This window comes from Topomyia yanbarensis, chromosome 2, assembly GCF_030247195.1.
Source record: "Topomyia yanbarensis strain Yona2022 chromosome 2, ASM3024719v1, whole genome shotgun sequence".
Taxonomy (NCBI): Eukaryota; Metazoa; Arthropoda; class Insecta; order Diptera; family Culicidae; genus Topomyia; species Topomyia yanbarensis.
Window position 1 is genome coordinate 118988429 of NC_080671.1, and position 27327 is coordinate 119015755.

The following is a 27327-nucleotide window of genomic DNA, read 5'->3' on the forward strand; positions in this document are numbered from 1 at the left end:
AAATGAGATAATGATAGGACTGGATAAAAAATTGCTTCAGCTACATTCGACTTTTGCCAGTTTTGAAATATGTAATAATAAGCAAGAGTTTTGGCGAAAAATAATAATAAAAAAAAACCTAATAAGGTAAAATTGAATTAAGCATTCGATGAGAATTTTTTTTCTTTACTAATTTACAGGCGACCGAATCGTCAATTTCATCGCACTTTGAAAACCCAGAAGGAAAAACAAAAAAAACAGAAACATCTAATGGAATGCTTAATTCCATGCACCACTCCTCAATTTTCTCAAAATTTTGTAAATGTATTTAGTAGTTGTAAGCTCACCTGGAATTCCTAAAATAAACTTTTCTCTACCAACATGTGGCTTTGTTTGTCCATAAATAACGCAAAGCTTGTTTCAGACAGGAAATGAATTCCACCGAAACATATCATGCCATAGTCTGTGGAGCTTGTAGCGAATCATAATGCAATATGCCAAATGCACTTCGAAGGATACCTAGTTCCATTTTCGCGAGAACTTACTCGTGAATGAACTATTGCAGAGATTTGTATATGTTTAGCATGTCTGAAGGTATATAACACAGAGTAACTAGAGGGTACGGCTGCCTGCCTAAGAACATTGGAATTGGTTTATTATTACATATGGGTAATGAGTCTATTTTCACCCTAATCGTATTATCACCACCAACAAACCGACATGACAACTGGAAGGATTTCGTTATAAATTATTGGCAAATAATTTAAACTGAATTGAGTTGGAACATTGGCTTTATCTGTATAATAAGCTAGCTAATACCCATCGCGCGTTGCTGCGGCTTTTAACGAAATAGGATGTTTGTTCCGAAATGCCATCTGGCGGGCAGACAATCCCCAACCAATAGCATATAAACACGCTCCATAACAAATGCCTACTATGTACAAATTTTTACGGCAATCGGTTAAGCTGTTTGAGAGTCTATAAATCATATACATATAAACATTGACTTTTATTTATATAGATAGCTAGATTACACAGCATCCAGATCCAGATATGCCAAATGCTGTCAACCGTAAATTAAACACATCAATTTGACATATCCAAGCGAGCAGAAGTTTTTCGTATTCACATGAGCAGAGCATCTTGTTCTAGGGTTTTAAATAGAAAGTATTGTGATATTAACTGCCTTTGTTCTTTTTTTGACTCCATGAAAAGTGAATCGAAAAAAATTAAATCAACTTCGGGATTTATTATCAAATTGATTAATACAATATCCATTTCCGCGAATGAAGCGATTTACGATCGGGTCGTAGATCTTTCTTCGAAAATGCAGAGTATGCCATTTGCCCTGAATCACCTGATATTTTGTCAGATATCGGTCAATGTTTACAAAATTTAGTCAATTATTTGTCAAATGTTCAACAAAACTAGAACATCCAGGTTCTCTATTATTAGAAAAAAAAAATCGTCCTTAAAAGAATGATGTCACATGTTAATGAGAATTCTAGATTTTGTATTGGAAATTCAACTTTCCTGTGATGATACTAACATCTCTCTAACGGGTAGAAGTCTGCGCGACATCCAACGGTCGACTGCAACGAAGCTTAAATATTTTGAATGATTGCCTGAAAAATAGAAATAGAATAGAAATTCTACCACGTAGATTTTTTTTCGGAATTATTTACCAATAGATTTTTCCATCTTTCAGAAAAACATGCTAATTTGAAATATTTGTTGAATATTTTTTATTTATTTTTATCAAGGTAATTTCAGGAAGGTTTGCAAGAAAAATGTTTAAAATTTCTGGAGCTTTCATATTTTTTTTATCTATTTACCTTGTTCATATAGAAAGGTTATGCAATTGCTTAAAAAACCGACTCTTTAAACGAGGCCACCATAGACGGTTTCGGAAATGCCCCGGAAAAGTGGCCATTGTTCAAAATAACCAACTCACATCAATTCCCCGGAGATGGTTTGGCGACATTGAACTCACGCTGGTTAGCCAATTGAATATTATATTTTTGTTTGTTTCAAGTGTGTCTTTTCAGGTTCGTGACAGTCTCTGGTTTGGGTGATCTGTTCTGACAGCATAAAGTACTAAGTCAATTTACGCTTTTCCGGACTTGTCACAGACTCAGGTGATTTGCATTTTAAATTGAGCCATGGAGTGGTATGACGCGAGTAACGTCCAGTTGGTGCCCAAGGACATGAACTCGGCCAACACGCCAGAACTCCGAGCAATAGAAAAATATTGGGCAATTGTCAAGCAAAACCTACAGAAGACGCAAAAGACAGTTGTCAGCGAGATACAGCTCTAGGCAAACTAGCGTTATGCGATGAGGAAAGTGATCAACGCGACTGTGCAAAACTTGACAGAAGGAGTCAATCGAAAGGCCCAGCATTTCGCTTTCGCGAAAAGGGAAGCTTGAGTGAATATTTAAATATAATATTTAAGCGCGAACATGTAAACGCTTGGGCCCACGCGATCATGTTGTGCGATCATTACTCGTCTCATCTGCAATTGGAGCGAGTGATTTTGAGAGGGAACGCTTCCATAAATCAAGCTAGAGCTTCAGTTGATCGACACAAAAAAACTAAATTGTATCGTTATTATTATCGTTATTCCAATAAACACTTCAGAGTTAACTCAGCCATTGTTTTATTTATATTAATATACATTTTTATGGAACGTAAATAACTTAATATAGTTTATTTTTCTGGTTCATTTTTCATATTAAATGTAATTTAAAGTTATTTTCCATAGGGCGCACATATTTTGAGTTAGCTTTGCATAATATTTCATGGGTTTCAAACTATAACAAATATCTCGCCTATTCAATATTTTGAGAAATATTAAATTGCATTTCGTTTGATGATTGAAGGCATCTGACATGAAGGAATAAAACCACAATAAAGTTTAATCTGGATGTATTCTATGGAGAAAATTCAAGCTAGAAATGAAAACTGAAACATGGAAAGCAGAAGAGGCTCTAAGTATTTTGTTCTAAAGCGATTACTTTTATGGGGGTTTACATATCAAGTTTTACTGATAGCAATACAACTGGGCCAACTAGTCATAACACGGGTCTATAGCAGCCCGTAGAAAAGTATTAAAACTATGAGGGATGCATGGAAGGTTTTGAACATTTGTTGTATTGAACGCTATAAAACTTCAATGTAACCAAAACTGTGACTTGGGATGCAAAAAGACTCCTTACATGGGATATTGGGATATACTAAAGTAAAAAATTGAACAGAAGTCGGCAAGTATATGGGATCAATTTAGACCGGACCAATGACAGACGGAATGAATGTAGCTCCATTATAAAAGAAAGCCTCGCTCCGGCACAGACTAAGGTCAATCTCGGGTTCTTCTAAATTTAGAACTATATTATTTATACACCTGATATAGGAAGGCGAAAAGATGTACAGCTGTAAATTTGGTGATGGTGATAAGAAGTCGTTAAAAATTGTAACAAGAAATATGTAAAGCGCTTGGTTAAAAAAAATGCAAAGGCTCAATAAGGCGGTGCTACAAAATAAATAAAAATGAATGTACTTTTCAAGTGATCTAGTGAAGGTTGTAGGTCTAGTCGTACACATCACAAAACTATGTTTGATCAATTTAATATACCCTTAACATTTCAATTCATCGCATAAATACTATTTTTTAGGCCTTTCGGTATTAAAAAATTAGCTAAGCGGTCATTTTCCGACCAATTTTCAATTTTCATGAAAAAACGTAAAATCATAATTACTTTCATAGTTTTGTCGCAAAACGCATAGTACATAACATAAGGTTCCGTTGGAAAGACCATTTCTTTTTCTTTCTATAACACTCGAAAAGATGACGAACGGTTTAAATATGATGGCGTAGCTAATTTTTTAGTGCCGAAAGTCTCGAAAAATAGTTTTTTTGTGCTATAAATCAAGAGTTTAGAACATTTTTCATACATTGTTTTGTATTGTTTTTTATTAGATCTACAGCCTACACTAGGTCACTCGAAGAGTACAAAATGACTGTAGCACCGTGTAATTTAAATAATGCAAGCAAAACTCTGAGTATTTCGGATATAATCAGTCTGTCCAACTACTATGGAATGTATAAATACATAATTAAAATGACATATTTTAGACATTTCTCTTCAATCTGATGTAATTTGATGAACCCGGAAAACAAATAAATAACAATATTTGAGTATTGATCCAAAGTATCAACTACTATGAGTATTATGATTTGCGTTAATTGCAAACACATATTGTATACGCGGTACACTGTTACTCCTCCTCATCCTGCTTTGGTCTTTTAGACGGCCGTCGACGTGAAACCTTCGTCGAGCCCTTCACTGCCGGTGCCTTAGTAGTTGGTGGATTCTCCAATGCATCCAACTCAGCTTCAGATAAGCGGTTTTTATACCAATCGGCGCTGTAATGAATAAAGCAGAATATCTATCAATTGTATCCATATTTCCGGGTTTGACAAATATATTTATCTCTCACCATTCTGGAACTTTTCGGGCCCATTCGCAGTGTTTTGCGGTATCATCGAACACTTGCCCCAGTTTGCATCCATTACGGCGAGGAGTTTCACCGTTGATACACACATAGAAAAACTGGCAATCCTCTGGATCAGCGTACCTTGGATGACTAACAGCAAACGTTTCGTTTACTTTTGGACATGAGAACTTGAATAACTCTTCCGATGAGCAACCCAGCTTACCGGCCTCGTCGGGCCATGTACAGATGCCGGTTTTCGGATTGAAAACAAGTCCAGCAGGACATGTGATCATGTTGAATTTGCCGTCTACGCAATAGTAGAATTTATCGCAGGATCCGTTCTCACTGCCAAAGTAACCGTTCTGACGAGGACAATGCTGTGAAGGAATGGGAGTTTCTAAAAAAATAGGATTCTCTTAACATTATTGTCAATTCGTTCAAAATCACATCTCCACTTACGAAGCTTTGGTCGCTTGGAGCAATCAAGGTTAAAGGGTAGATCGCACTTTTCCTGCTCCAGATCGTAATCGTTGAAAACCATTCCGTCGGGGCATAGTTTCTCCTCAATGTGTCCATCGCGGCACGCATAATATTTATCACACTGTTCTGCGTCCGCGAAAAACCCATTCGGCTCGGGACAGTTCTCGGACAATTCAGCGTCCAATTCGTCATCCGAGGCTGCCCTACTGGGAATAGCTGCTTCTCGCACAGGTGCTGGTTTTAGCGAGGCATCTCTGTCGCGAGCAGGTGTACGACGGTTGGTCTCATACTGCCTCCTCAGCTGGGTTTGTGCCACCGACAGACCTAAAACATACAATTATTATATCATCGTGCTATTGAGTTCAAGTTTACAACCGCTATAATACAACATTTCCGCACAAAAAAGAATAAAGATACCTTAATTTCAGCTGAAAATGTCAACAAAACCTGTTGAACCTGTTACCGATTCATAATGCTAAATTAATCTTTAGTCATCTTCAGCAACATTCATCGAAATCACAAACTAGCTGAAAACTTCCTTCTTTTCTCCTCCCTTCGAACAGCCACATTTAAATATGTATGTAGGTAAGACAGATTCTACCGCAAAAAGTATGCACTGTCAAATCATAAAAAGCTCGGATCACTCTCATACAAACAAGTGACACCATGTACATCGCTATATGTATTGCTGTAGCTTATGACTAGAACGGGCCCATAAATCACTCATCGTGCACTACTTTATGTTACAACCCATAAATCAACACAGCTAACAAAGGGGGAAATTCAAGCTCTAGCCGAGTCCATATCTAGAACGGGAATCCCGATGGGTGATCCTTGTGTGAGCCTCCAGCGCCGCACATTCATATACATATGTTAAAATTTGCTCAACATTTGGATTATCTAGAGCTGACAAGTAGCACATCGGAGTAGCTTGCCATTCCCATTACAGAAGCGTCCGTCGTATGTTTTGATAAATTCATAAATAAACATAAACCTGCGGTAGTGGTCTTGTTCGCCCACTTCAAAGCTGGCAATCCGGAGATGGTGCGAAGTATTACGCATTGGGTAAACGAACAAACACGAGGTGGTGGAGGAATTCGGGCACACCAGATGCTCTTTGAAATTGTTGCATTCTCTAGCTCTACAACAAGCTCTGAATACATAAATTATGGCATTAGGAATCGTGATTTTGTAAATAGTTCATTATATCCTATATCCGTAAGTAATGGAAGATTTTAAGATAAGGAAATTTTTTTAAAAACTTTATGTAGCGTTGGTATTTGGACCCTATTTGTGATGGTGCCTGCTAGCTTCGTTCCTGAAAACCAGTACAAGAACAAAAGAACCTAAAAATGGTGGAATATTAGTGTTTGCTCACAACGAAAGCGAAATCGAGAGCCTCCATTTGATCAGTGTTTTAAGCCGGACCGATGACAGCACTGGACAAAAAATTTCTTCAGCTGCATTTGAAATGTGTTTTAATAAACAAAAATTTATAAGGGTGCTGCGATTCAAACTTTAAACTCGTTTTTTTCGGAATCAATAAAATGTCACTTAGTTCAGCCTGACCTAACACCGACCATTTGAGCCAATGTGTTATCAAAAATGGCAGATTCTGCTATAACCAACAAATGGTTAGGATAATGATAGGAACTGGGTACAAATAAACAAATTTCTAGGGTGGTTGTTATTTTTTCGATGTTCGATTTTGTCTATCGCCGTTCATAAAATCAATAAAAAAATGAAAATAATTGGCTAAATTTGAACGAAATTGGATCATTCTAACGCATGCATGGGAAATACATGTATTTTTTCAAGTGTGTGACAGCTTGTGCACCTTGGATTTTCCGATTTTCGTGTCTTTTGGTTCATCCTAATGTCCACTGAGTGTCTGTCAGCGACCGGAAGTGTGCTTTAAGTGTCAAAAGTTCGGCCACCTGGCTAGAGACTGCCGTGTACCTGACAAAAGCAAATCATGCAGAAGGTGCGGGGAAGAAGGCCAATGTCTAATCTATGCAAAAGAAGAAAGTAATAAACATGTTACAGGAGGCTCACGATATCCGACCTTCAAACATGCGTCTGCAACGAAGTCACAAGGTAACACGAATCATCCACTGTGACCCGCCGGGAAGTTCGAGAATCAGTTATTGACGTTACTTTGTGCAGCCCAGGACTGACAGTTTGAATTGGAGAGTGCGCGAGGAGTACACCACCAGCGACCACGTGTTACCTAATGAAACGAGCGGAGGTGGAAAACAACGAAGGTCGGCAAGGGAGTCTTCGTCCAAGCGATGCGTGAGTGCAATTATCTGTACTTAAATGCACATGAAGCGACAACGGCATTAGCAATAGCGTGCGATGAAACAATGCCAAGAGAAGGTAAACCCAGGTTAAGTCGCCGCCCAGACTTCTGGAGGGACTAGACGATTGCTGACCTACGAGCTTGTTGCCAACGAGCCCGGAGGAAAATGCAGAGACCCCACAACGTCGCTGAAAGAGCAACTCTAAGACCAGTGTATAAGGCGGTAAGAGCCGCACTTAACAGGGAAATCCAGCTCAGTAAGAAAGCCTACCTAGAGGAGCTTTATCGCCAATTCAAAACCGTAAGTCGACGCCTATTGAGTTGCCATGTCGAAGATAAGAGGACCAGCAGTTCCACCGGATAGGCGCCCAGATTTGTTTAGGATCGCCTTGCAAAAATGTTTCGACGATGGTAACTTCCCCGACATCTGGAAGAGACCAGGCGCCCTGAGATCCTTCAGCATACAGGCCGATATGCCTGTTGTAATCAGTCAGCAAGGTGCTTGAAAGAGTAAGCCTCAACAAACTTACAACATACACGAAATGAGAATATGGCCTATCCGATATGAAATTCGGCTTCCCGAAAGGTAGATCCCTCGTGGACGCCATAAACGGTCTTGGAATACACTTAATTACACTTAATTACAAAGAAAAGCGGCAATGAAATATGATAGATTTGTTTTTTTCTTGTTTTGGAATATTGTCTATCCCGAGATAAACTAGCATTTTGTCGATTTGTTACTATATGTGACACAAATGAGTGCGAACGAAACAAAAATAAACATCAAACCGCACTAATGCAAAGTGAACATGCGCGTAATTCGGCGCACGGCTTGGTAGCGCATGGCTGAAACGTCACGATGTGGATTTTAGAAAAGATTCGCAATAACGACAGGAAAGCAGCGAGCGAAAAAAGGATACCGTGATAAACTCATTCACTCATTCTCCGGCTGTTTTATTTATCCAGAGAAATAACACGTTGTATTTATCCGGAGAAGTTGTGTGAGTGCCAATAACTTTTCGTGTGAAAATGTGAGTTTTTATTGTCGCAGTAGCAAACTATCGGGGCGCATTTACTCATACGAGCGATAAATGCAATACCTGCCTGCAACGTAGCAGTACAAGGCTTACGGTCGTCGAGGCACCGATGAATCGGAAGTTACACTTCAACCAGAATCGCCGGATCGACCTTGGCACTCGACAAATCAGTCTGCTGAAGAGAGATAATGAAGACCAGCGGGGACGACCGGAATAGGCCATTTCCACCGCCGGGGACTAGACTGAGCGCAGGCATCATCGACGATGGGTCGTTGGAGAATATGAGAACCGAAAATCATCTCACCCCGGAATCGCGTGAATGAACTCGGCACCTAACCGATCAGCATCGAGATAGCAGTTTCGAGAGAACTTTCGACGTCGTTAGATTTCTCCATAGGAATAGGCTAGGCGCACCACTAGAGACTGGCTCGAGTAGATCGTGAAGTAGCACCGGCAAGTGGTCGTCGGGGGGCCTGTGAACAGGAAGTCACCCTCCACTCAGAATCGCAGGACCGACCTCGGCGTCTGCCCGAGTAGAATCGGTTTCGGAAGATCATCCACTGCCAGGGAAGTCTTCGTCGGAGTAGGAGTCTGGGACTATTTCGGGTAGTTCGTCGCGAATCACCGGCTTAAATCGATGGGGCACCAGTGAGCCGAACGCAATCGCCAACAGGAATCGTTGGACAGACCTCGGCACTCAGCCGGACTGCATAGAAGCAAGAATAACGCATCCTTCAACGGTTTCGGGAGACATTCCTTCGTCGGGGTACTCTCCGCCGAGGTAGGCTAGCTCCAACGTCGGGGACTATGCCGTGTAGCACCGAACGCAACAAAACCACCAACGCAAAGAGGATTATCGAGGCACTAGTGAACCCGAAGCCCCCTTCCAACCAGAATCGCTGAATCGACCAGGGCATCCAACCGGTCAACGGATATAGGACCGCATGTACAATATCATGACATGCAGGATAGATATGCCGGTTATGAGACCAGCGAACTAGCACGATCAGATAGACCTAGGATCAAGCAAAGTGCATGACCGCAGGCCTAGATTTGAAAATCTAGCGAAATCGTCTAAGAGTACCAGCGGCTGCTCGTTCAGTAAGCCATTTGCGCGACCTCCGGAAGGTTATAGAAGTAGGGTTCAGAGTTATCTTAGTCATAGTTATCAAATTATATCAATATCAATTAGAAAACCTGCATGAGAAGACACCAATAGAAACTGGTCCCGGAATTCGGAAACTAATAATTAAAACCCTAAGATTTCCAGTGGCCCAAAAGCGCACTTTGAAGGGGTGTATCGAAATATGGATTAGAGACGAATGGCAAGTAAGGTTGGGGTAGGATGAATGGCTATAAAACATAGAACAGCTCACCGAAAAATTTCATAAGTTTCAACAATTGGTGAAAATGTTTTTTGTGAAGTTGTGATGAAGGTGCGTTGAAACGAAAAAATAGTATGATTAATAACAAAATAACACTTTAGGGAAGTAGAAAGAAAATAGTGACAAATGGCGGTTTCCTTTTTTCTTTGTGCCGGTCAGAATCGATTTTTATGAGAATTAGATTTTTGTTGTATTATCAATGATATGAATAGATAAAATAAATGTTCGAAAACTGTTGTTTAGGGTCAAGATTACACCATTTCAAATCCGTCAACTTTACCCTTTAAATAAAATTATATCGTGAGTTAATGTCTTCACTAAAGTTTTCAAAAGTGCAATTACAAACAACTTTATTGGGTTCGGGGTATCGAAATCTATAAGGCTAATTATGAAAGAAAATCTTTGAAATAATTTTTTCTGTTATTACTATATACGAAAAATCTCTTCTATTGTTGATCAACAAAAAAAATCCCATTTTGTTCAAGGCATGAGTTTCTAAAGCTTAAATAAATAAACAGTTTTTTTAAATAAAACTTAATTTTGGAAAATTTCGTAAATATCGTTTTATACCTCAATATGCTACATGCATTCATACCTGCAACAAAGTTGTTTTTCGACATTCTTAATAACTTCACTGAAGAAGTCACTTATATTTTATCCCCATATTTACTTCTAGGAGGATTAATCACTATAATTATTCTATCAAAATACGCCCTGTTTTATGTTGGAAAACTTCTTCGAAATTTTTAAATCTCCTAAGATGGCGGTTTCGGAATTATGTCATTTTACCCGCAAAAACGCTTTTAAGTCACCTAACAGTGTGATGAGACATTTCTTATAACTCTTATCACTCTCCTCGGATATTACATCGATTGAGAACATTTAGAACTTGATGCTTCGCGATGTTTTTGATAACACATATTACATGGAACAGTGGCACGGCTCAGAGGATCACTCAAATCAGTATTGGACAACATCAGTGCTAGAAATTTCAAAGGCTAAACGAAATCAATAGAAAAGCAAAATATGACCCATAAAATAGACACACAAATGAATTATTGCTATTAAAGCTATGTTAATAACATACCCAAATTCTTCATTCAATGCATTGTGTAGGGAAAACTGAATTTTCTTAAAGGGCTTATATATGTTGTTCTGAGCCAAAAAACCGATTTTTTCAATCAATTTAAAGTTCATATTCTCAATAACGTTTACTCAAATTTACAACGCGACTGAGAACTAAGAGCTGAAATTGAAACTCTTGATATCACGCTACCTCTGAAATGCATGCGAGCATAGTTCAAACTTTACTTCGATATCGAGTTTTTCTAAAAGTGACTTCCCAGTAGTATCTTTGATTTGAATTATTATCGCTAATCCCAATGCCAAATAATGAAAAACTCTCGAAACCCGATAGGGAAAATTATCATCCATACTGGAATTTTCGTCTTCACGAAACATTTCCATAACCTTTTGTCACTTGCGTTAGTCCATTCGGTACGCGCTGCTCTGAAATTTTCAAATACTTTATAATTTTCACAACCATATTAGGGAGTGTTGTTTAATAAGCTTTTGTAATATTGTGTAGGAAAAAAGCAGAAAATTTATGTTTTTTCTCAATCTGCAACATATAAACCCTTAAGTATTAAGCACCATTGCGCCCGATCAATTGTTTTTCCACCAACTATTTTGCATAATTTGAATCGTAATAATCTAATAAACTAACTGATTTTCTTCTTTTAGAGTTTAATAAATGCTCTATATGGATAAACCGGTGACAAAGTTGAACGCATTTTTTTCAACACATACTATCAAGCATTCAATTCGTATGGACGCTCACCCAAAGTTTTTTGAACCTTAATAATAGATTACGTGTTTTGGTCTTATTTCTGCTAAGGGAAATGATAAAAATCATTCGTCCTTATTTAACGTTAAACATCGATTTCGTATAAGCTGTCTAAAGCTAAATAAGCTTAAGAATGTTCGACCATCCCTGGCTACTACTCCTTTATCGATCTGGATTAGCTGAAGTTGTAAAGGGAATCAGTAGATAATTCATCTTTCAATGTGCAACTACTAGTAATCCTAAAGAGGTTATTGATCAGTACATTCCACCGGAAAAGCTGCGAAAATTCCGGAAAGTTAATGGATAAAAGGTTTCAGCGCCATCCAAATATATCTGGAAGAGTACCACCTGTCTTCAAACATTGAGCCGAAGTTTTGGAAGATTCGAACTAAACCTAGGAGATAAAAGAGTACGTGTAGGGGAAAGAGGGTAACGGTGGAACTATGAAAACGTATTGTTTTCATAGTTCCACTGTTACCCTCTTTCCCCTACCTATCACGTACTCTTTTATTGCTTTGGTTTAGGTCGAATCTTTCAAAACTTCTGTTTCTAACGCTAACTGGAAGCAATTTCTGGAATTAACAATATAGATGAGACAGTAATCCGCCCAGTATCCAAGGAAAGAGGTTGTTCTTCTTCAATTGGTAATCTGCGATTTAAAAGCAACATTTCAATAAGTAGTCAGATAAACTCAAATTCTGGATGTTTCATTCTGAGTTGATATCAAATAAATATGATTTGATTATAGAATCTGCTGAATTGACAATATCCCAAAATGTTTTTTGATAAAGGTTTTCACAAACCAACAAACGTAAATCCCAAGACAATACGAAAAGATAGCTATCGTTTGTTGCGACTAGTTTATCATAGTTTATTTATTTCAATGAGGTTACAATAAAGAAAAAATGTTGAAAGAAAATTTACAAAAATAGAAGTGAGATTGAATAAAAAGCGAGAACAGATAAAAACGAGCAAGTAAACATAACTTGACGAAGAACGGAAAGAAAGGGAACTGCAGTGTAAAAACCAATCCAATCTAAAACTAATGATATAAATGTAACGAATCAATCCACAATGCGTACACATAGCAAAAAAACAACCAAAATACCGTGGTTGAAAGGAAATTATCTTCACCGCGGTTACCTAAATTCACCTTATTCAATCGTTACCCTAAAATTGAGTAAAAATTCTATTTCAAGTAGTTTTTCATATTCTTGAACGATACGTTCATAAAAATCCAATAGATGGTCCAAATCGCGGACTGTTACGTTACATTCAGACGGATATTTCGACATGAATTCCCCTGATAATACATATTTCTGTTATTTTTTATACAATCACCTGAAAGTATGCTCATTTGGTAAGATTTTATTCAAATATAAAAGTTTTTGTATGCTTTGTTATTTGTGAGTTAAGAACGTCTAAGCATGGACTGTTACGTTACACAATTTTGGAAACAGCTTTTAAAGTTGCCTTACATTGTCGAAAAAGTCTGCTCTCCTAGTAAACTGTTTTTAACAAATGTTACATATTTTCTAAGCCTTAAGATGAAAGCTGAAAACAAAATGTCGATAATGCTGAAAACTTTCTTTTTGACTCGTGTAAAAGCAAAAATGTTCGGACTGTTACGTTACACTAAAAGACTGTTACGTTTCATGTGCGATCTTGGTTTGCGTCTAAAGTTGAATTATGCATTAAACTGACTTTAGTTGTTCTATTATACAATGGATAACTTTCACGATAAAACATGGTTTCACGATAAAACATGCAACAGATTCCAAGAAATCAAAATTAAATTAGGAAAAACCCAGCTACACCCAATTTATTTTTAATTTTATATAAATAAATTAAAACTATATTTCTAGTTGGGTCTCAATACAATGTGTCATTTTTTGGTTTATTCCGATAAAGCTGACGTTAATCATGCGTGGTCAATTGAGAACTAAAAATTCTTTTTTGAAATTGGACAATACCTTCCTTTCAACCACCTTCCTACTATACTTTCGCTTAGGTTGAAAGACGCTAAGCCCTGTGAGTATAACAATTGTTGAGTAAGTCCGATTGTATTAAACAAATCTGTTTACACTGTAGTAGAAAATGAATTTTAATTATTTCTGAAGATTCAAGTGGAAATTCATATGGTTACGTTTAGAAAACTGACTTCTTTAAGTCACTACATGAAGAATAAAATTCTTCTTTATGCAATCAAAGAATTTTATTGTTCATGTTGTGACCCAATTCAAAGTGAATGAGTATAATGAATTATATCCTTGTTACGTAGTATTACAAAAAGCGAATGCTGCATTATTCACTTGAATTTGATGAATCGTCGCTATGTCGCGAATACTTTTTACTTTAGTAATGAAGGCAAGCTCATTCAATATGTATATTACGTCGATATCAATTGTTGTAGCTTTATCGATGTTAATATTAATTTCTGCACACCTAGAAAAAATAGTGTAAATTTACGTCTTCTGACCATGACATATACGAGCATCAAAAATGACTTAGTTTTACGTTTGATTTTAATTTTACATGACGTTTAATTTCGTAAATCATGTAATTTTACTCCACATACAGCGTTTGTTCTGAATGGTAGGAAGTGTAATTTTAAGTCATTGCGCATGTAAAGTATATGTTTCATGTGAAATTAAATGAAACACGGTAATGTTCTGTCATTTCGTAAATTACGGTTTGTTGAATTGTGTCATGTTTGCAATTACGTCAACGATAAAATTCAGATTTTTTTGGTGTGTGTACTGTTTATTACAGTATCAAAGTTTGAAGCAATGTACGATACAATCACAAGTAAAAATATGCTTCCTTGACATCATTTTGGCATTTGCCTCTATGCTATCAATACAGAATTTTCCGGGTGAAATCGTGCAATAGTTATATTAATTTTTCATACCAAATTCGCTTTTGAAGAGAAAAAAGTAACTGCAGCAATGAACTTATTTGCAAACTACAAGCCATTTAACTTATTCTGAGCATAATAGTGCATTTTGAGCTATGAAATCAACACAGTATAAAAAATTAAGAAATCTTTGAAAAAAGACTGTTACGTTACAAATTGTTTTTGGCTCTACACAATGATATTTCTAAATATAACGCCATTATTTTATTTTTTTTTCAGAAAATAGTTCAAAAATGGTCGAAGAAAATTTTATGTTTATGTTTTGATGACGTGGTAAACTACGCACAAAAAGACTTTTTGGGATTTTGGACTGTTACGTTACATTTAAAAAAGCGACCGAATACTTTGTCATACAAAAAACCGATGAATTTTTGTTTCCTCGAGTACTCCTTACAGAGACGTTTACCTAACTTTAATCTACCCAAAAAATATAGCACGTAAAAAATAACATATGTTGAATATAACTATTTTTTACATTTCTTATAAAAGAAATGTATAGAACTTTCAAGATTTTTTTCGAGGCCCGGAGGGCCGAGTCTTATATACCAATCGACTCAGCTCGACGATTTGGGACAATGTCTGTGTGTGTGTGTGTGTGTGTGTGTGTGTGTGTGTGTGTGTGTGTGTCTGTGTGTGTATGTAACGGACAAATTCTCATTCGTGTTTCTCAGCAATGGCTGAACCGATCTTATCCAAACCAATTTTAAATGAAAGAACTAAAAAACAGTATGAACGCTATTAATTTGTTTTTGATTCTGATGTTTAGTTTCCAAGATATGAATGTTTGAATGCGTAAAAATGGCGTTTTTTGCAGTTTTTTTGAATTATCTGCCGAAATTGACAATATAGAATAGCAATTTATATGTTTTTAGACAGCTTCAACGAATACCTTTCGAACAAGCTACAGATTGTTGAAATCGGACTATTATCAAAAGAGATATTTAACATTAAATGCGGACGAAAGATTTTTATCATTTCCCATTGCCAGAAATATGACCAAAAACATGTAATCTATTATTAACGCCAAAACGGCTTATTTTAGGTCAATAGTATCTTCGGAGAATTTAATGGAGGAAATATGCCCTTTCTTTTGGTATTGTGCTTTTGCTGATTAATCCCCCTATGAGTGAGATATTTTTCCAAATTTTCTTGGAAGTGATTATATCGAAATGATGCCTTCAGCAAATTTGTAGCTCTTACTTTTGCAAATAACTTTACTGAAGACTTCAAATATCTATTTTGAATACTTTAAAAGTTATGGCTTGTTGTTTGTGGATTACTCTTTGTCGCCTATTTATTGTTCAATATAGTAATAATCCATTGAAATAAGCCAAACATTATTTCGATAAAACGAATTTTGTATTTCATTTTTCTATCTACAACCGCTAGAAATAATCACCGAACACTTCCAAGTTGTCTGGAAGGAACTTGATAACTTATCAGTGCAAAAATGTTCATTTGTGCGAATCTTCTGACTGCAATTTTTCTAATTCATGACCATCGGATCGATCTGAAACATATTGGAAAATGAAAAGCGAAATAACTAACTCCAAGCAACGGCGTAGCCAAGAGAAGGTTTTGGGGTTTAACACCATACAACGCCCCCCCCCCCACCACACCAACAAAAAAAATTGGATTGAAGTTGAAAATTTATTGATGCAGACTGATTTAATTCAATACTACAATAACAATTATCTGATCCGTACATTGATATTCTGTTGTTGCAAACATCATGAGGACTTTTGATAAATTGTCGGAATGGGGTCCTGATATGTAACTGATCTTTTGGTCTTGATTTCACAGTTGTCTAATTGCATCAATATCAAAATCCTGCCTGAAAACATTCCAATAGAAAATTCCAGAGTTCTGTTTTCAATCATGGTCCTCAGATTTCTTTTCAAATTGAGCTCGTTTTTGTAGAGATGTACTGTAATAAGGGTCTTTATTTAATAGGAAGCGAAGTAAAAATTGATTTAATGTCTATGAAACATAGAACTGCGCACCAAAAAATGCATAACTTTCAACATTTGCTAAAAATGTTTTTGCCTTTCTCATTCACTCTAAAATTCGTCAATCTAATCCCGACCGGGAGGGCCGAGTGTCATATGCCAATCGACTCAGTTCATCGAGATCGGAAAATGTCTGTGTGTATGTATGTGGAAAAATATGTGACCTCTGTTTCTCAGAGATGGCTGGATCGATTTGCACAAAGTTAGTCTCAAATGAAAGGTACAACCTTCCCATCGGCTGCAATTGATTTTTTATTGATTGGACTTCCGGTTCCGGAGTTACGTGTTGAAGAGTGCAATCACACAGCAAATTCCCATATAAACTGAAATGAAAAATTTTCAAAATCAAATTTGTATTTTTGATGCCAAATGACTTTATAATGCATGAAACTTCGAGATTTGATGTAAACTCGAAAAAATAATGTTTGACAAAAATTTTTTTGGACTTTGGTACATTTTTGCCTTTCTTTTTTTATTTCGATTATAGAGGTTTTAACCTTAAGGTCATTCGCCTCTTCGGGTTTGAAAAATCTCTTGTGAAAAATTTCGAACCCTATGTGCGGGGTCGGGACTCAAACCCAGGTGCGCTGCGTACAAGGCAATCGATTTACCAACTACGCCACGCCCACCCCCTTTTGCCTTTCTCATACAGAAAGGTCATGCAATCAATCTAAAAATCGTCAATCATACCGGCCCGGAGGGAGTATGCAGTGAGTGGTTGCTACTTTAAAAATAAAACTAGTTTAAAATTTCTTAACAAGTTGAAAATTTTCGGCAGGACCCGGACCTCCCGGATCTTACTATGTGATACTGAAACATCGCTTGAAACCAGCGGCGGTCAAGCGATGTTTCAGTATCACATAGTATCTCAAGATCGTGGCTGTCGATCCATTGTATGTATGTGCAAATCGTACTGAACATGAAATATTCATTTCCACCATTTTATTGAACATAACCATCGTAGTCTGGACAAGTGAGACAAGCACAATTGCACCACTAGGTGGATTAAAACAAGTTTATATTTTGGGAATGCGTCGAGTTGAGACGCAAACGTAATATGATTAATAACGAGGATAACACTTTCCGAATGTAGAGAGAAATTTATGAAAAATGACGATTTCCATTCGATTCTAGCAGGTCCTGATCGATTTTGATGAGAATTTGATTTTTGTTGTATGACCAATTATATGTATAGGTCAAATGTTCAAAAACAGTAATTTAAGGTCAAGATAACATCATTTTTAAACCGCCAATTTCGGAGGTTTAGTATCTTCGATGAGTTTTACAAATGTTAGCGCATCATTTGATAAAATAATTTTGGCGGTATATCGTCCAAGAAGTATTTATGGTGAATTTTCTCAGGTTAATATTCATGACTACAATAAAGTCTCAACAAATTCGCTAAAATCACGAACTCTGTTATTATTTTCTGATAAATTAATTCTGCATAATTTTAAAACTTTAAAAATTACGGTTTCGGAATTATGCCGTTTGGACAGTTAGATCGATTTTCACCAAACCCCCACCAATTGTAAAATTGGTATTGTAAAAAAAACGTAAGGGCGATACTTCAATGCTGATAGGTGGGACCGAAAAAGTAAACAATCGTCAAAGGGGCGATACTATCATTTTGTCAATTTCAATAGCAAACACAAATTTTAATTTAATAATTTCAAATACTTCATGAAGTTTTGGGTTTCGATCACTGAATCATGCAATCTAGGATGTAAAAAACACAATAGTTCTTAAATAGGAAATAAAACCAAGTCTGGAAATATTCACTGTTGATTTTCTTTGAATGGTGTCACTGCTAGTGTCGCTTTTTTCCAGAAAAAGCGTTGATTTTTAGGTCTCAGTCGCGTTGGAAATTTGAGTAAAGTATAAACTTCATTTCGATTCAAAAAAAAAATCAATTTTTTGGCTCAGTACAATATACATAACCCCTTTAGGAAAATTCAGTTTTCCCACCACAATGCATTGATTGAGGAATTTAGATATTTTATTAACAGAGCATTAGCAATAATTCGTTTGTATGTCTATTTTATGGGCCATTTTTTCGCTTTCCTATTGATTTGGTTTGAGATTTCTAGCACTGATGTTGTCCTATGCTGATTTGAGCGATTCTCTGTGTCCTGCCACAATCCCATGTAGTATGTGTTATCAAAAACATCGCGAAGCATCAAGTTTTAAATGTTCTCATACGATATAATATCAGAAGAGAGTGATAAGAGCTATAAGAAATGTCTCATCACACTGTTAGGTGGATTAAAAGCGTTTTTAGTTTAGCGTTCAATTTTTGATTGTTTTTACTCACTAAGAGGTAATGCAAAATCGAGCGTGATATCTTCGATATCATTAACAATTTTGAGTTGACAGTTGCATTGCTCGATACTTCAGGATGTCTATCACCCACAAAAAATCAAAAAAGTGCACAAACGAAATAAATTTTATATTTCACGTGGTTTCGTTTTTCGCGTTTTGGTCCAGATGTAGATGAGTTTCCATATTTGTTAGATTCCTGCTAAAAGTGCGGAATTTTAAATACCTGCGCGCGGAATTTCAATCGGTGCAATATATTATGCGTGGAATTTGGTACAGCGACATATCTTGCATTTTTGCAATTTTTGTATAATTCTGTTTAAATGATAAAATTGCTAACCAGTGGGACCAATTTATTAACCATCTCAATTTTGATTGATTTTTGGAACGAGTTTAGGTTTACGTATGCCTTAGGTGCACGGAATTATGTGCCTGCACGGTATGTGGAGGTGTGAAAGCTATTCTATATTGATTCATTTTGTTTATAGACTATTTCATCAAGCGTAGCGAGCAGAAAAAAAAACGAACTTCATTTACCCATCAACAACTTTCGAAAAAAAATTATGCACTCCTCAATATACATGACTCAATGTAAAAGAGTTTCATTGTAAAATAAAAATTTCTATAAAAATATAAAAAAAAAACAAGCCAGACTACCCTACTAACCCCTTAATGTTTGCAAATTATATTTCTAATTCTCTGTTATGTGTCCAACAAAAAAAACACCTTCAACAGGCCGACGAGGGTACCCGGGTACCCTCAAATTGAAATGCTCATAACTATGGCTTCCTTCAACCGATTTGGACACTTTTAGGTGTTTTAGATTCAGGAACTCGTCCACTTTTTGATTCTGTAAAACTGAACCGGATAAAGGGATCTAGTTCTTGGTAATCCGGATTTTCCCGAGTAATGTTCCAGTACTAGGGCATGATTTGTAAATTTTAATAATGTCCTAGCAATATGAGTATTCAAACTCTTCAAGTTGTCTTGGAATTCTGTTATGCATTGTTACGGGACCTTACGGCAGTTTGAAAAATGGAATTGGAATGGAATGGCCACTCACGGCCCAGAAACCTGCTCCGAAATATCCGTTCCGGGGTCAAATCACCAAATGATTCCAAAATCACGAAATATATTCTACTGATGCAATTCCAAGAATATACCCATATTGCTAGTATTCCATTGAAATTCACAAATAGTATCCCAGCACTGGAACATGCTTCCGGAAATCCGGATTCCCGGGAACCGAATGAAGTAGCCCGATTCATTTTTACCAAGTCTAAAAGTGGATGAGTTCCTAAATCCAAAACACCAAAAAGTATCAAAATCGGTTGGAAATTACCTTAGTTATTGGTATTTCAGTTTTGTGGGTACCTGGGTACCCACATCGGCCTGTTACGTAGTAAAAAAATTAGGAGCCACTCCTCACTCCCCCCCTTACTATATCAACAATATTATTAACCCAAAATCTTGACTTAGTGAAGTTCTAAGAAGTCACAAAGTTTCAATTTACAGCTACGAATAAAACATGGAAATTTCATTAATTGAAACCTGTTATTATTATCCTCAATGTAACTGGTAGCATCCAGACACCTAAATTGTCAACTGAAAGATGGTCCAGGTCCTTCCAGAAGTCAGAATAACCGTTGATTTTTTGCAATCGCTTCCCACATAAGGCTACCATCAAAAAGCAACCGCCTCAAGCTGTTATGACATTGATGATAAACTCTCCCAAAGCCGACACTATTGTTGAAAACTTGTTGACCTTTTCAACAATTCGCGAGCAACGATCAGTTTCTCAGAAGCAGTCGCAGACCGCCATCGCCGTCGATGTGGCGGCGGTATCAGCAACGCTCACGGCATGCTCGATCTTTATGAACCATTCGTAGTTACATAGCAACACGAGTGGATCAACTAGTTTCAGCTTAATTAATTAATTTTCAGGTCCACGTAAAGTGCCCGCGGTTCTAGTGGAATTATTATTGTTCACCTTCTTTCGGTGAACTTTCGTGCGGTGTCCATGAACTCTGCTCAATGCTCCGGCGTAAGGAAGCAAAACTGGGAAAACTGGCTCACTTGAAGCGGCTCACTCGGCTCAATGGAGCAGTAGCAGGAAAAGCGAAAGTGAATGGTGGCACAGTTGAACAGACTGCGTCATTACGTTTGTTGTTTTTTTATTTTCATGATACTGATCTCTCGATGGACGGTGCTGGTGCATGCCGGCGGAATGCAGAGATATTAAATGAACGCTAATTTTGCATAATTCTAGCAGATTGTATTGTGTTCGCATGCCGGAAATGATTATCGGTTTTCTTCCAACAACGTATGTAGAACAACCACTGGAAACAAACGTTAAGTAAAATGCGGCTGAGGTTGGAGAGTTAAAGGCTGCGGCACCAAAATGTTTCAATCTTCACGAACAATCCAACACAGTTTTGATATTAACTCTTTAACAGTATTCCTTCCAGTGCTTACATGCACCAATTACTTCAACTAGAAGGCACATCGTAGGAGAGATTCCGTTGCTTTCATTGCTATATTGAGGAAAAGGTGAAAAGAGCAACTAGTTATTCAAATATTAACTTTCGCGCTTTGCTCTGTTCACAGTTTATGACACACTACTGTGAAAGAGATCGTCGTTCACAATTTAGCGCACACCTTCATGTAACAAATGCTAGGTGGAAACTTAAGTGAATTACATCGCAGTTGTTAGGCATTCGATAACGGCCAACCAAAGCAATAAAGTGCAATAATCTTCACGACCAGATTAGATACTGTTCCTAAGAAATTTCCCGTATTAAATTGAAATGTAAAATAGGACTTGAATATTTTTCATTTTCAATTATTTCCCATTTAAACCATTTTTAATTTACATGTTCTCTATAATTTCCGTTTTGTCTGTTTTTGGGCTATTTCTACTTGCTCCTGTTTTCTATTTTAACTTTAATCTATTCCGTGTATTTGTTCCCATTCCCGTGGTGGTAATTCGGACCCCCACGATATCTCAGAAAATCGTGAGACCTTCTGACTGTCGTACATATTTGTGGAAGCGTTCATTTTGACAGCTGAATCTAATTCTTTGGTTTTTTTTAGAAAGGAGATGCAACGTGTTTCATTTTTTCTGTCATCCTCAAAACAAAAATCATTATAATGGTGAAACCGTGTTTAAAACAACAAATAAAATGTGTCAAAATCACAGGAAAGCTTAAGGCTCCTATTTTATGGAATGATTTTTGTTTCGGTGAAAACACAGATAATTTCAAAACGCTCACCACTTTTGCCCGTAATGAGCGTACGGGACTATTTGGACCCCCTATTCCATCAACCACCGCTCAGCGGCTTGCGGCTACGCATACGATTCCACACGCCACAGTAAAAAAAATACATGATGCGCCAATCGACAGCTGTGACTAACCAGATAAAGTTTTTGTAACGCAATTTATTTTGTTTTGTTTTTTAAGGAGTCTCTCCAATAACTATTTCATAGGTAAACATAATTCCATTGAAAAAAATACTTTCTGGATTGCCCCTAGGGAGGTCCAAATCACCCCTACATTGTAGAAGAATGGAAAACGTAGAGTTCTGTAAATCGTCGCCCAGCGCTGCCATGGAATGATGAAAATGTAACTAAGGTTTTAAACTAACTATTAGGACCTTCGACCAATAAAATCTTTCACATGTATCCATCTAAAAGAGCGATTTGCTTAAGTAGACCCGAATAGCCCCGAGTTCCCCTATTTTATTTTTATCTATTTATTTTATTTCGTGTTCTTTATAATTTCTTCTAGTTTAAAACATTTTTAAGGTTTTCCCATTTTCCGGTTTTTATGCTTTTTATTTTTTATTTCTTTGCCAATTTTTATATTTCAAACTTGTTGAATTATTGTTATTTTTACCTTCAACTCAGTGGATCCATTTTGTTCATTTCTATATTTGTTTACTTTTTGCCTGTTTTCAATGCTCGTGATATTTTTTCATGTTAATGTTTAACCATTTTGTAATATTTTTCTATTTCTCCTTTTTCATTTTTTTTTCATTTTTTCTATTAATTTGATTGTTTTAATTGTTCAACGTTTTTATTTTGCTATTTCTTCAAATCGTTCACATGCTTCGAAATTTTACTTTTTGAATTGTTTTAATTTTGGCCATTTTCTGTTGCTTCTCCGCATTGAATTTTTTTCTTCTAGTTTTACAATATTGGTAAGTTTTTGACTATTTGCATATTATTAATCTATTTCAATTATTTTGTCATTTTTGGCATTCTCGTTTTGTTTCATTTTATCTATTTGTTAGTTTCTCCTCGTTTGTTTGTTTTGTTTGTCTCTCTTTAAATTCTACTTCCATTGAACATTTCTTTTGTTTTTTTAATTTACTACACTTTCATTTTTGCTACTATTTTTGCAATTTGTACAAGGTTTTAATTATGAGTTTTATCAAAACTGCAAAACTCACTTGAATCAGTTTTCCTCGAATCCAAAAATTGTCAGCAACACTATCGAACAAATGAGATGTTGTATTTTCAGAAGCTGATAATATTGTAGCGCACCGACTTTGCCGAATATGTTGTTTCTTTAACGAATTCTAGGTGAAACCAGACAAAGATTCGAATAAATATGAAAATATTAATAAATTGGCTACGTTCAAAGACAAAATTTCAATATTTAAAAGATTTTACAATTACGATTTTTTGCACGATATTCAAAAAATTTGTATAACCTTCATTTGCCTGCGTGCAGAAAGATGTCGATTTTTGATTTTGTCATTTATTCTTCAATTATAAAAGTGTCGTCCAAGCAAGAGCAGTCACACAGAGAAATTTTGCTCGTGTTTAGCCTCAACCCGAACTACTTGCACGCCAAGTTAAAAGTGGCCAAATCAACTGCCACAAGCGTAATGGCAACCGGAAGGAATAGTGGCGTATATTTTCAAACACATGAAGCTATCGAACTTCACACAGTATTATCTGGTTTGGCATGTTTTCTGTACCTGCGGTTTGAAAAGTGACATTTTTATTGCTACCGAGCCCGTCAGCAAGGATAATTATGTGAAAGAGTGCATGAAAAAACGTATGATACCTTTCATGAAGCAACACGATTGTTCCACGCTATTTTGGCCAAATTTTGAATCCTGCCAAAACGGAAAAAGGACAAGTAGCGGAATGACGCCTGCAAGGCTCAGGTGGCGCCTAAGAACAAGAACCCTCCCAGCACACAAGAGCTCGGCCCAATCGAGGAATATTAGTCCATCGTCAAGCGGATACTGAAGAAAATCCAAAACTGGTTAAGTAAACTGGCGCTGGCGAGCAAATTTGATAGAATTTGATGGTAGTCTTAGGGTTAAACGTGAAAAACACATTTTTGCGATATTTTAAATAAATTTTGGTGGAGCGAATTAATCAAAATGTTTGTGCAATATAATGTATCATTTCAATAACATTCTGTAATTTTTTTATGCAAAAATATCGATGATGAAGCTTTTTGTAGAAGCTACTTAACCGTTTTATTTAAAATTCTGCATACACTACACATTCTATTTAAAAAATACCTTACCCCTACGTTAAGCTTTCGAGATAATTTTTCGATTAAGTTGGTTTTTACTCATAAAATGCCGAAATTTTTCGCGAAAGATAATAATTTTATCTTAAATGAGTAAAAAGCATGTGAATTGTCAAAAAAATCCGTTACAAATTTCAGGAACTTTTGTCCGGTAGCTAGACTTGTCCGATATGCTTCAAATTAGGAGCAAATACTCCTGTTGGGACAAGGAACTGAACAAGGGGTAGGCCAATGAGAATTATTTTTTTTCTTGTAACTCTAATGTACACACTAAACTCTTGTTGGAAAACCGAACTAAAAAAGAAAGCCACAGCAAACGTCAAAGAGGCGTTAAACTGATACTTCGCCATGGGCGCCAGAAGATCACGCTGCGGCCCCGGTTATGCCATCTGTAGATCTAAACATGGTAAAACGTGCATGCGACCAGGGATGCCATTATGCCAGATTTATCTGGTACAGCCAGATGTTTTGGCAGCTTCCAGACAAAAAGACAAATCTCTCATTCTGCCAGATTTTTAAGTTTTAGAAGCTGCTACATTCACATTTTGGAAATTTGGGTAATAATGTCCTAGATTTTACAAAAATCGATCACATTCTATGAAAACTAAAATGTATGCCAAATTTTGATGTCTTTGAGGTCGCTGTCAAGTGCCAGATTTTGCCAAACATTTTTAGTTGGACTGCCAGATTTTCTTTGCAAAATAGTGGCAACCCTGTAGCAATTCTCGGAAGCGTTCCTCAACAGTTATCGAAAAAGAAAGCGATGTTTTCATGAATTGATTTAAGATTCCCACACAGCAATTTTTCGTTTATCGCATTTTTTAGAACAGCCTAATATACATCAATACATACAACTCTACAAATGCTTTGAGAAAAACTAGTCGGCAACCCAAAAAGTATTGCACTTATTACGATTATTATCAGTTCACAAAACAACTTTTGATTGTCTATATGTTGGTACGTACGCTTATCTATTATACATATTATAAAACACCATACAATACATTAAGATTAAACATCATTTTTTTCATTTTTTTTTTATTTCCACATGAACTTTTGAGAAAAGTATTTCATATTCCAAGTGCGAGATCGTGAAATGCTACAAATAGTCATCATTGAACAGTCAATTAATCAAAGACTTCGGAATAATGTGAACTAGAATCACTAACATAGAAATCGTTCAACCAGACATAGCCGGGACAGCAACCATAGTGAATAGAGCTGTTGAAGTGAACATTTATACCAATGGGCTGTTGTCCTACTTGCATCACCACCATTATTTATTTAGCCGCTAGAATGATCAATCTGACTTTGAAACTGATCACATGGGAAATGATAGCTTCCATTATAATTAACTAAAAATTCGATAAAATTTGTATTGCTTCCGCTGCGCTGACCACAAGCATCATACCCATACTTCTCGTAACTAGCAACTGTCACATGAAACAAAGGTAACATTCAATGATATAGAACCTAATTAGACTTAAAATGATTTTGAGCGAACATCATTCCGAGCCGTGTCAATGTGAAGAGTGCTGTAATCGATTATCTAAACACCACCGGCACGATGTCACATACGCATGATAGCCTGCACCACGATAGTGTATTTTCCAATCCATTTAATGTTGCATAGGCATAACGGTCCGTCGGAGCTCGGGGAAGATGAGACACTGCACAACACAGTTTCATTTGAGTACGATAAACTTTTGATGCATCCACTTTCATATTTTAGCACGTAATAGCTTTCGACTGTGCACACACTGTAAGAGCTTTATTATATTGTCAACGGAATGGTTCGCTTTCAAATATGCAATCTACGCACGACTCATCGTGCAGTAGCCCCGTTCCTGCATCATTCATCGGCCCATCACTATCTCTAGTAGCAAATAGACTTGTGTCGGTTAATGCAACAACAGTTTCAAGTTCAGCCACTTCTTGTGTATATATAGAGCCACTATATAGGAAATAACGCCTTTCGAATATTCAGCACAATAGTAGTATTTCCTGTATGTAGGATAAACACACCAGACGCCACGACATCAAATGCAGATCGTTACAGCCGACCGGTTATCCAAAAACGACATATTGTTTGCAACAATGCTACCTGCTCTCATAAACTACCGCGAGTAAGTCTTCAATATTTGCCATGGGCCTTGTATAACTGACTCACCAAACACAACACTGAGTAGCACCAGAAAACTTAGACCGAACTTGGCAGCTGCTTTCATCTTGACGCCCGTTTCTCGACTGAACATTTAAATAATTTGTTTAAAATAACAACAACTAAAGGCACTCGTCGAACGTCGTTGATCGTTGATCGCGGGTTCGTCGCTTTTGTCGTACGTCGTGTCGGGAAACAAGAAGTCGCTCTCGAGCCCGTAGGCCGAATCTTGGATCTCTTGCCGTCTGGCTGAACACGAAGCCGCGGTAGTAAAAGTAATAATGCCAGCGTAGCCATGGTTCGTGGCAAACATTGCGGTACGTCGTGCTCGCATGCGGGAATGGTGCGATGGATGACTGGCAACTGGCTGCCCGAAGGCGTGGAAGCGGGAAATGTTCATTGGTCGAGAGGTTTCGTTTCATAACCTACTTAGCCTACCGTTCCGACTGGGCAAACAATATTGGACTGATCGGGACCTAGATTTCTCGGCGCATATTAAACACCTCTGCTCACGTTTCTTTGCGTTTTCTGGGTTGTTTTGTTTTTGCTAATTTGTTGTATATATTTTTAGCTATTTTGCAATTTGTTGGGATATACTAGTGTGCAAAAAAACTTGTGATTTCTTAGCGTATCTCGATGTGTTTTCCTATGCACTTTGATCAAATGAACGCGAACATCATACTTGAAATTTTATCTAATAATGCGTTTTCAATGGATTCACCAAATTCTTTTTTAAAATTTGAACTTGTTCAAAGTTCATTGGGTAACCACATCTCAGAACTCAAGAACTTCTAAAAAACTTCTGAACATCCCAAAAACTAAAAAAAATTAATTTGGCCT

General features: G+C 36.8%; 1 protein-coding gene across 1 annotated transcript; it reads right to left on the reverse strand.

Moving 5' to 3' along the window:
* Nucleotides 1-4117: 4117 nt before the first annotated feature.
* LOC131679333 (protein obstructor-E) lies at nt 4118-26603 on the reverse strand. The gene is made up of 4 exons (XM_058960043.1): nt 26497-26603; nt 4936-5280; nt 4480-4873; nt 4118-4405 (listed from the first exon to the last, which is right to left on the reverse strand). The coding sequence occupies exons 1-4, from the start codon at nt 26579-26581 to the stop codon at nt 4258-4260; spliced, it is 972 nt and encodes a 323-aa protein (XP_058816026.1). The 5' UTR covers nt 26582-26603; the 3' UTR covers nt 4118-4257.
* Nucleotides 26604-27327: the final 724 nt, after the last annotated feature.

Coding starts and splice junctions, on each gene's coding strand:
- LOC131679333 (XM_058960043.1), bottom strand. CDS start 26,581: ATGTTCAGTCGAGAAACGGGCGTCAAGATGAAAGCAGCTGCCAAGTTC. Junction 5,281..26,496: donor GCTACTCAGTGTTGTGTTTG/GTGAGTCAGTTA, acceptor TGTATGTTTTAG/GTCTGTCGGTGGCACAAACC. Junction 4,874..4,935: donor CTCCAAGCGACCAAAGCTTC/GTAAGTGGAGAT, acceptor CTATTTTTTTAG/AAACTCCCATTCCTTCACAG.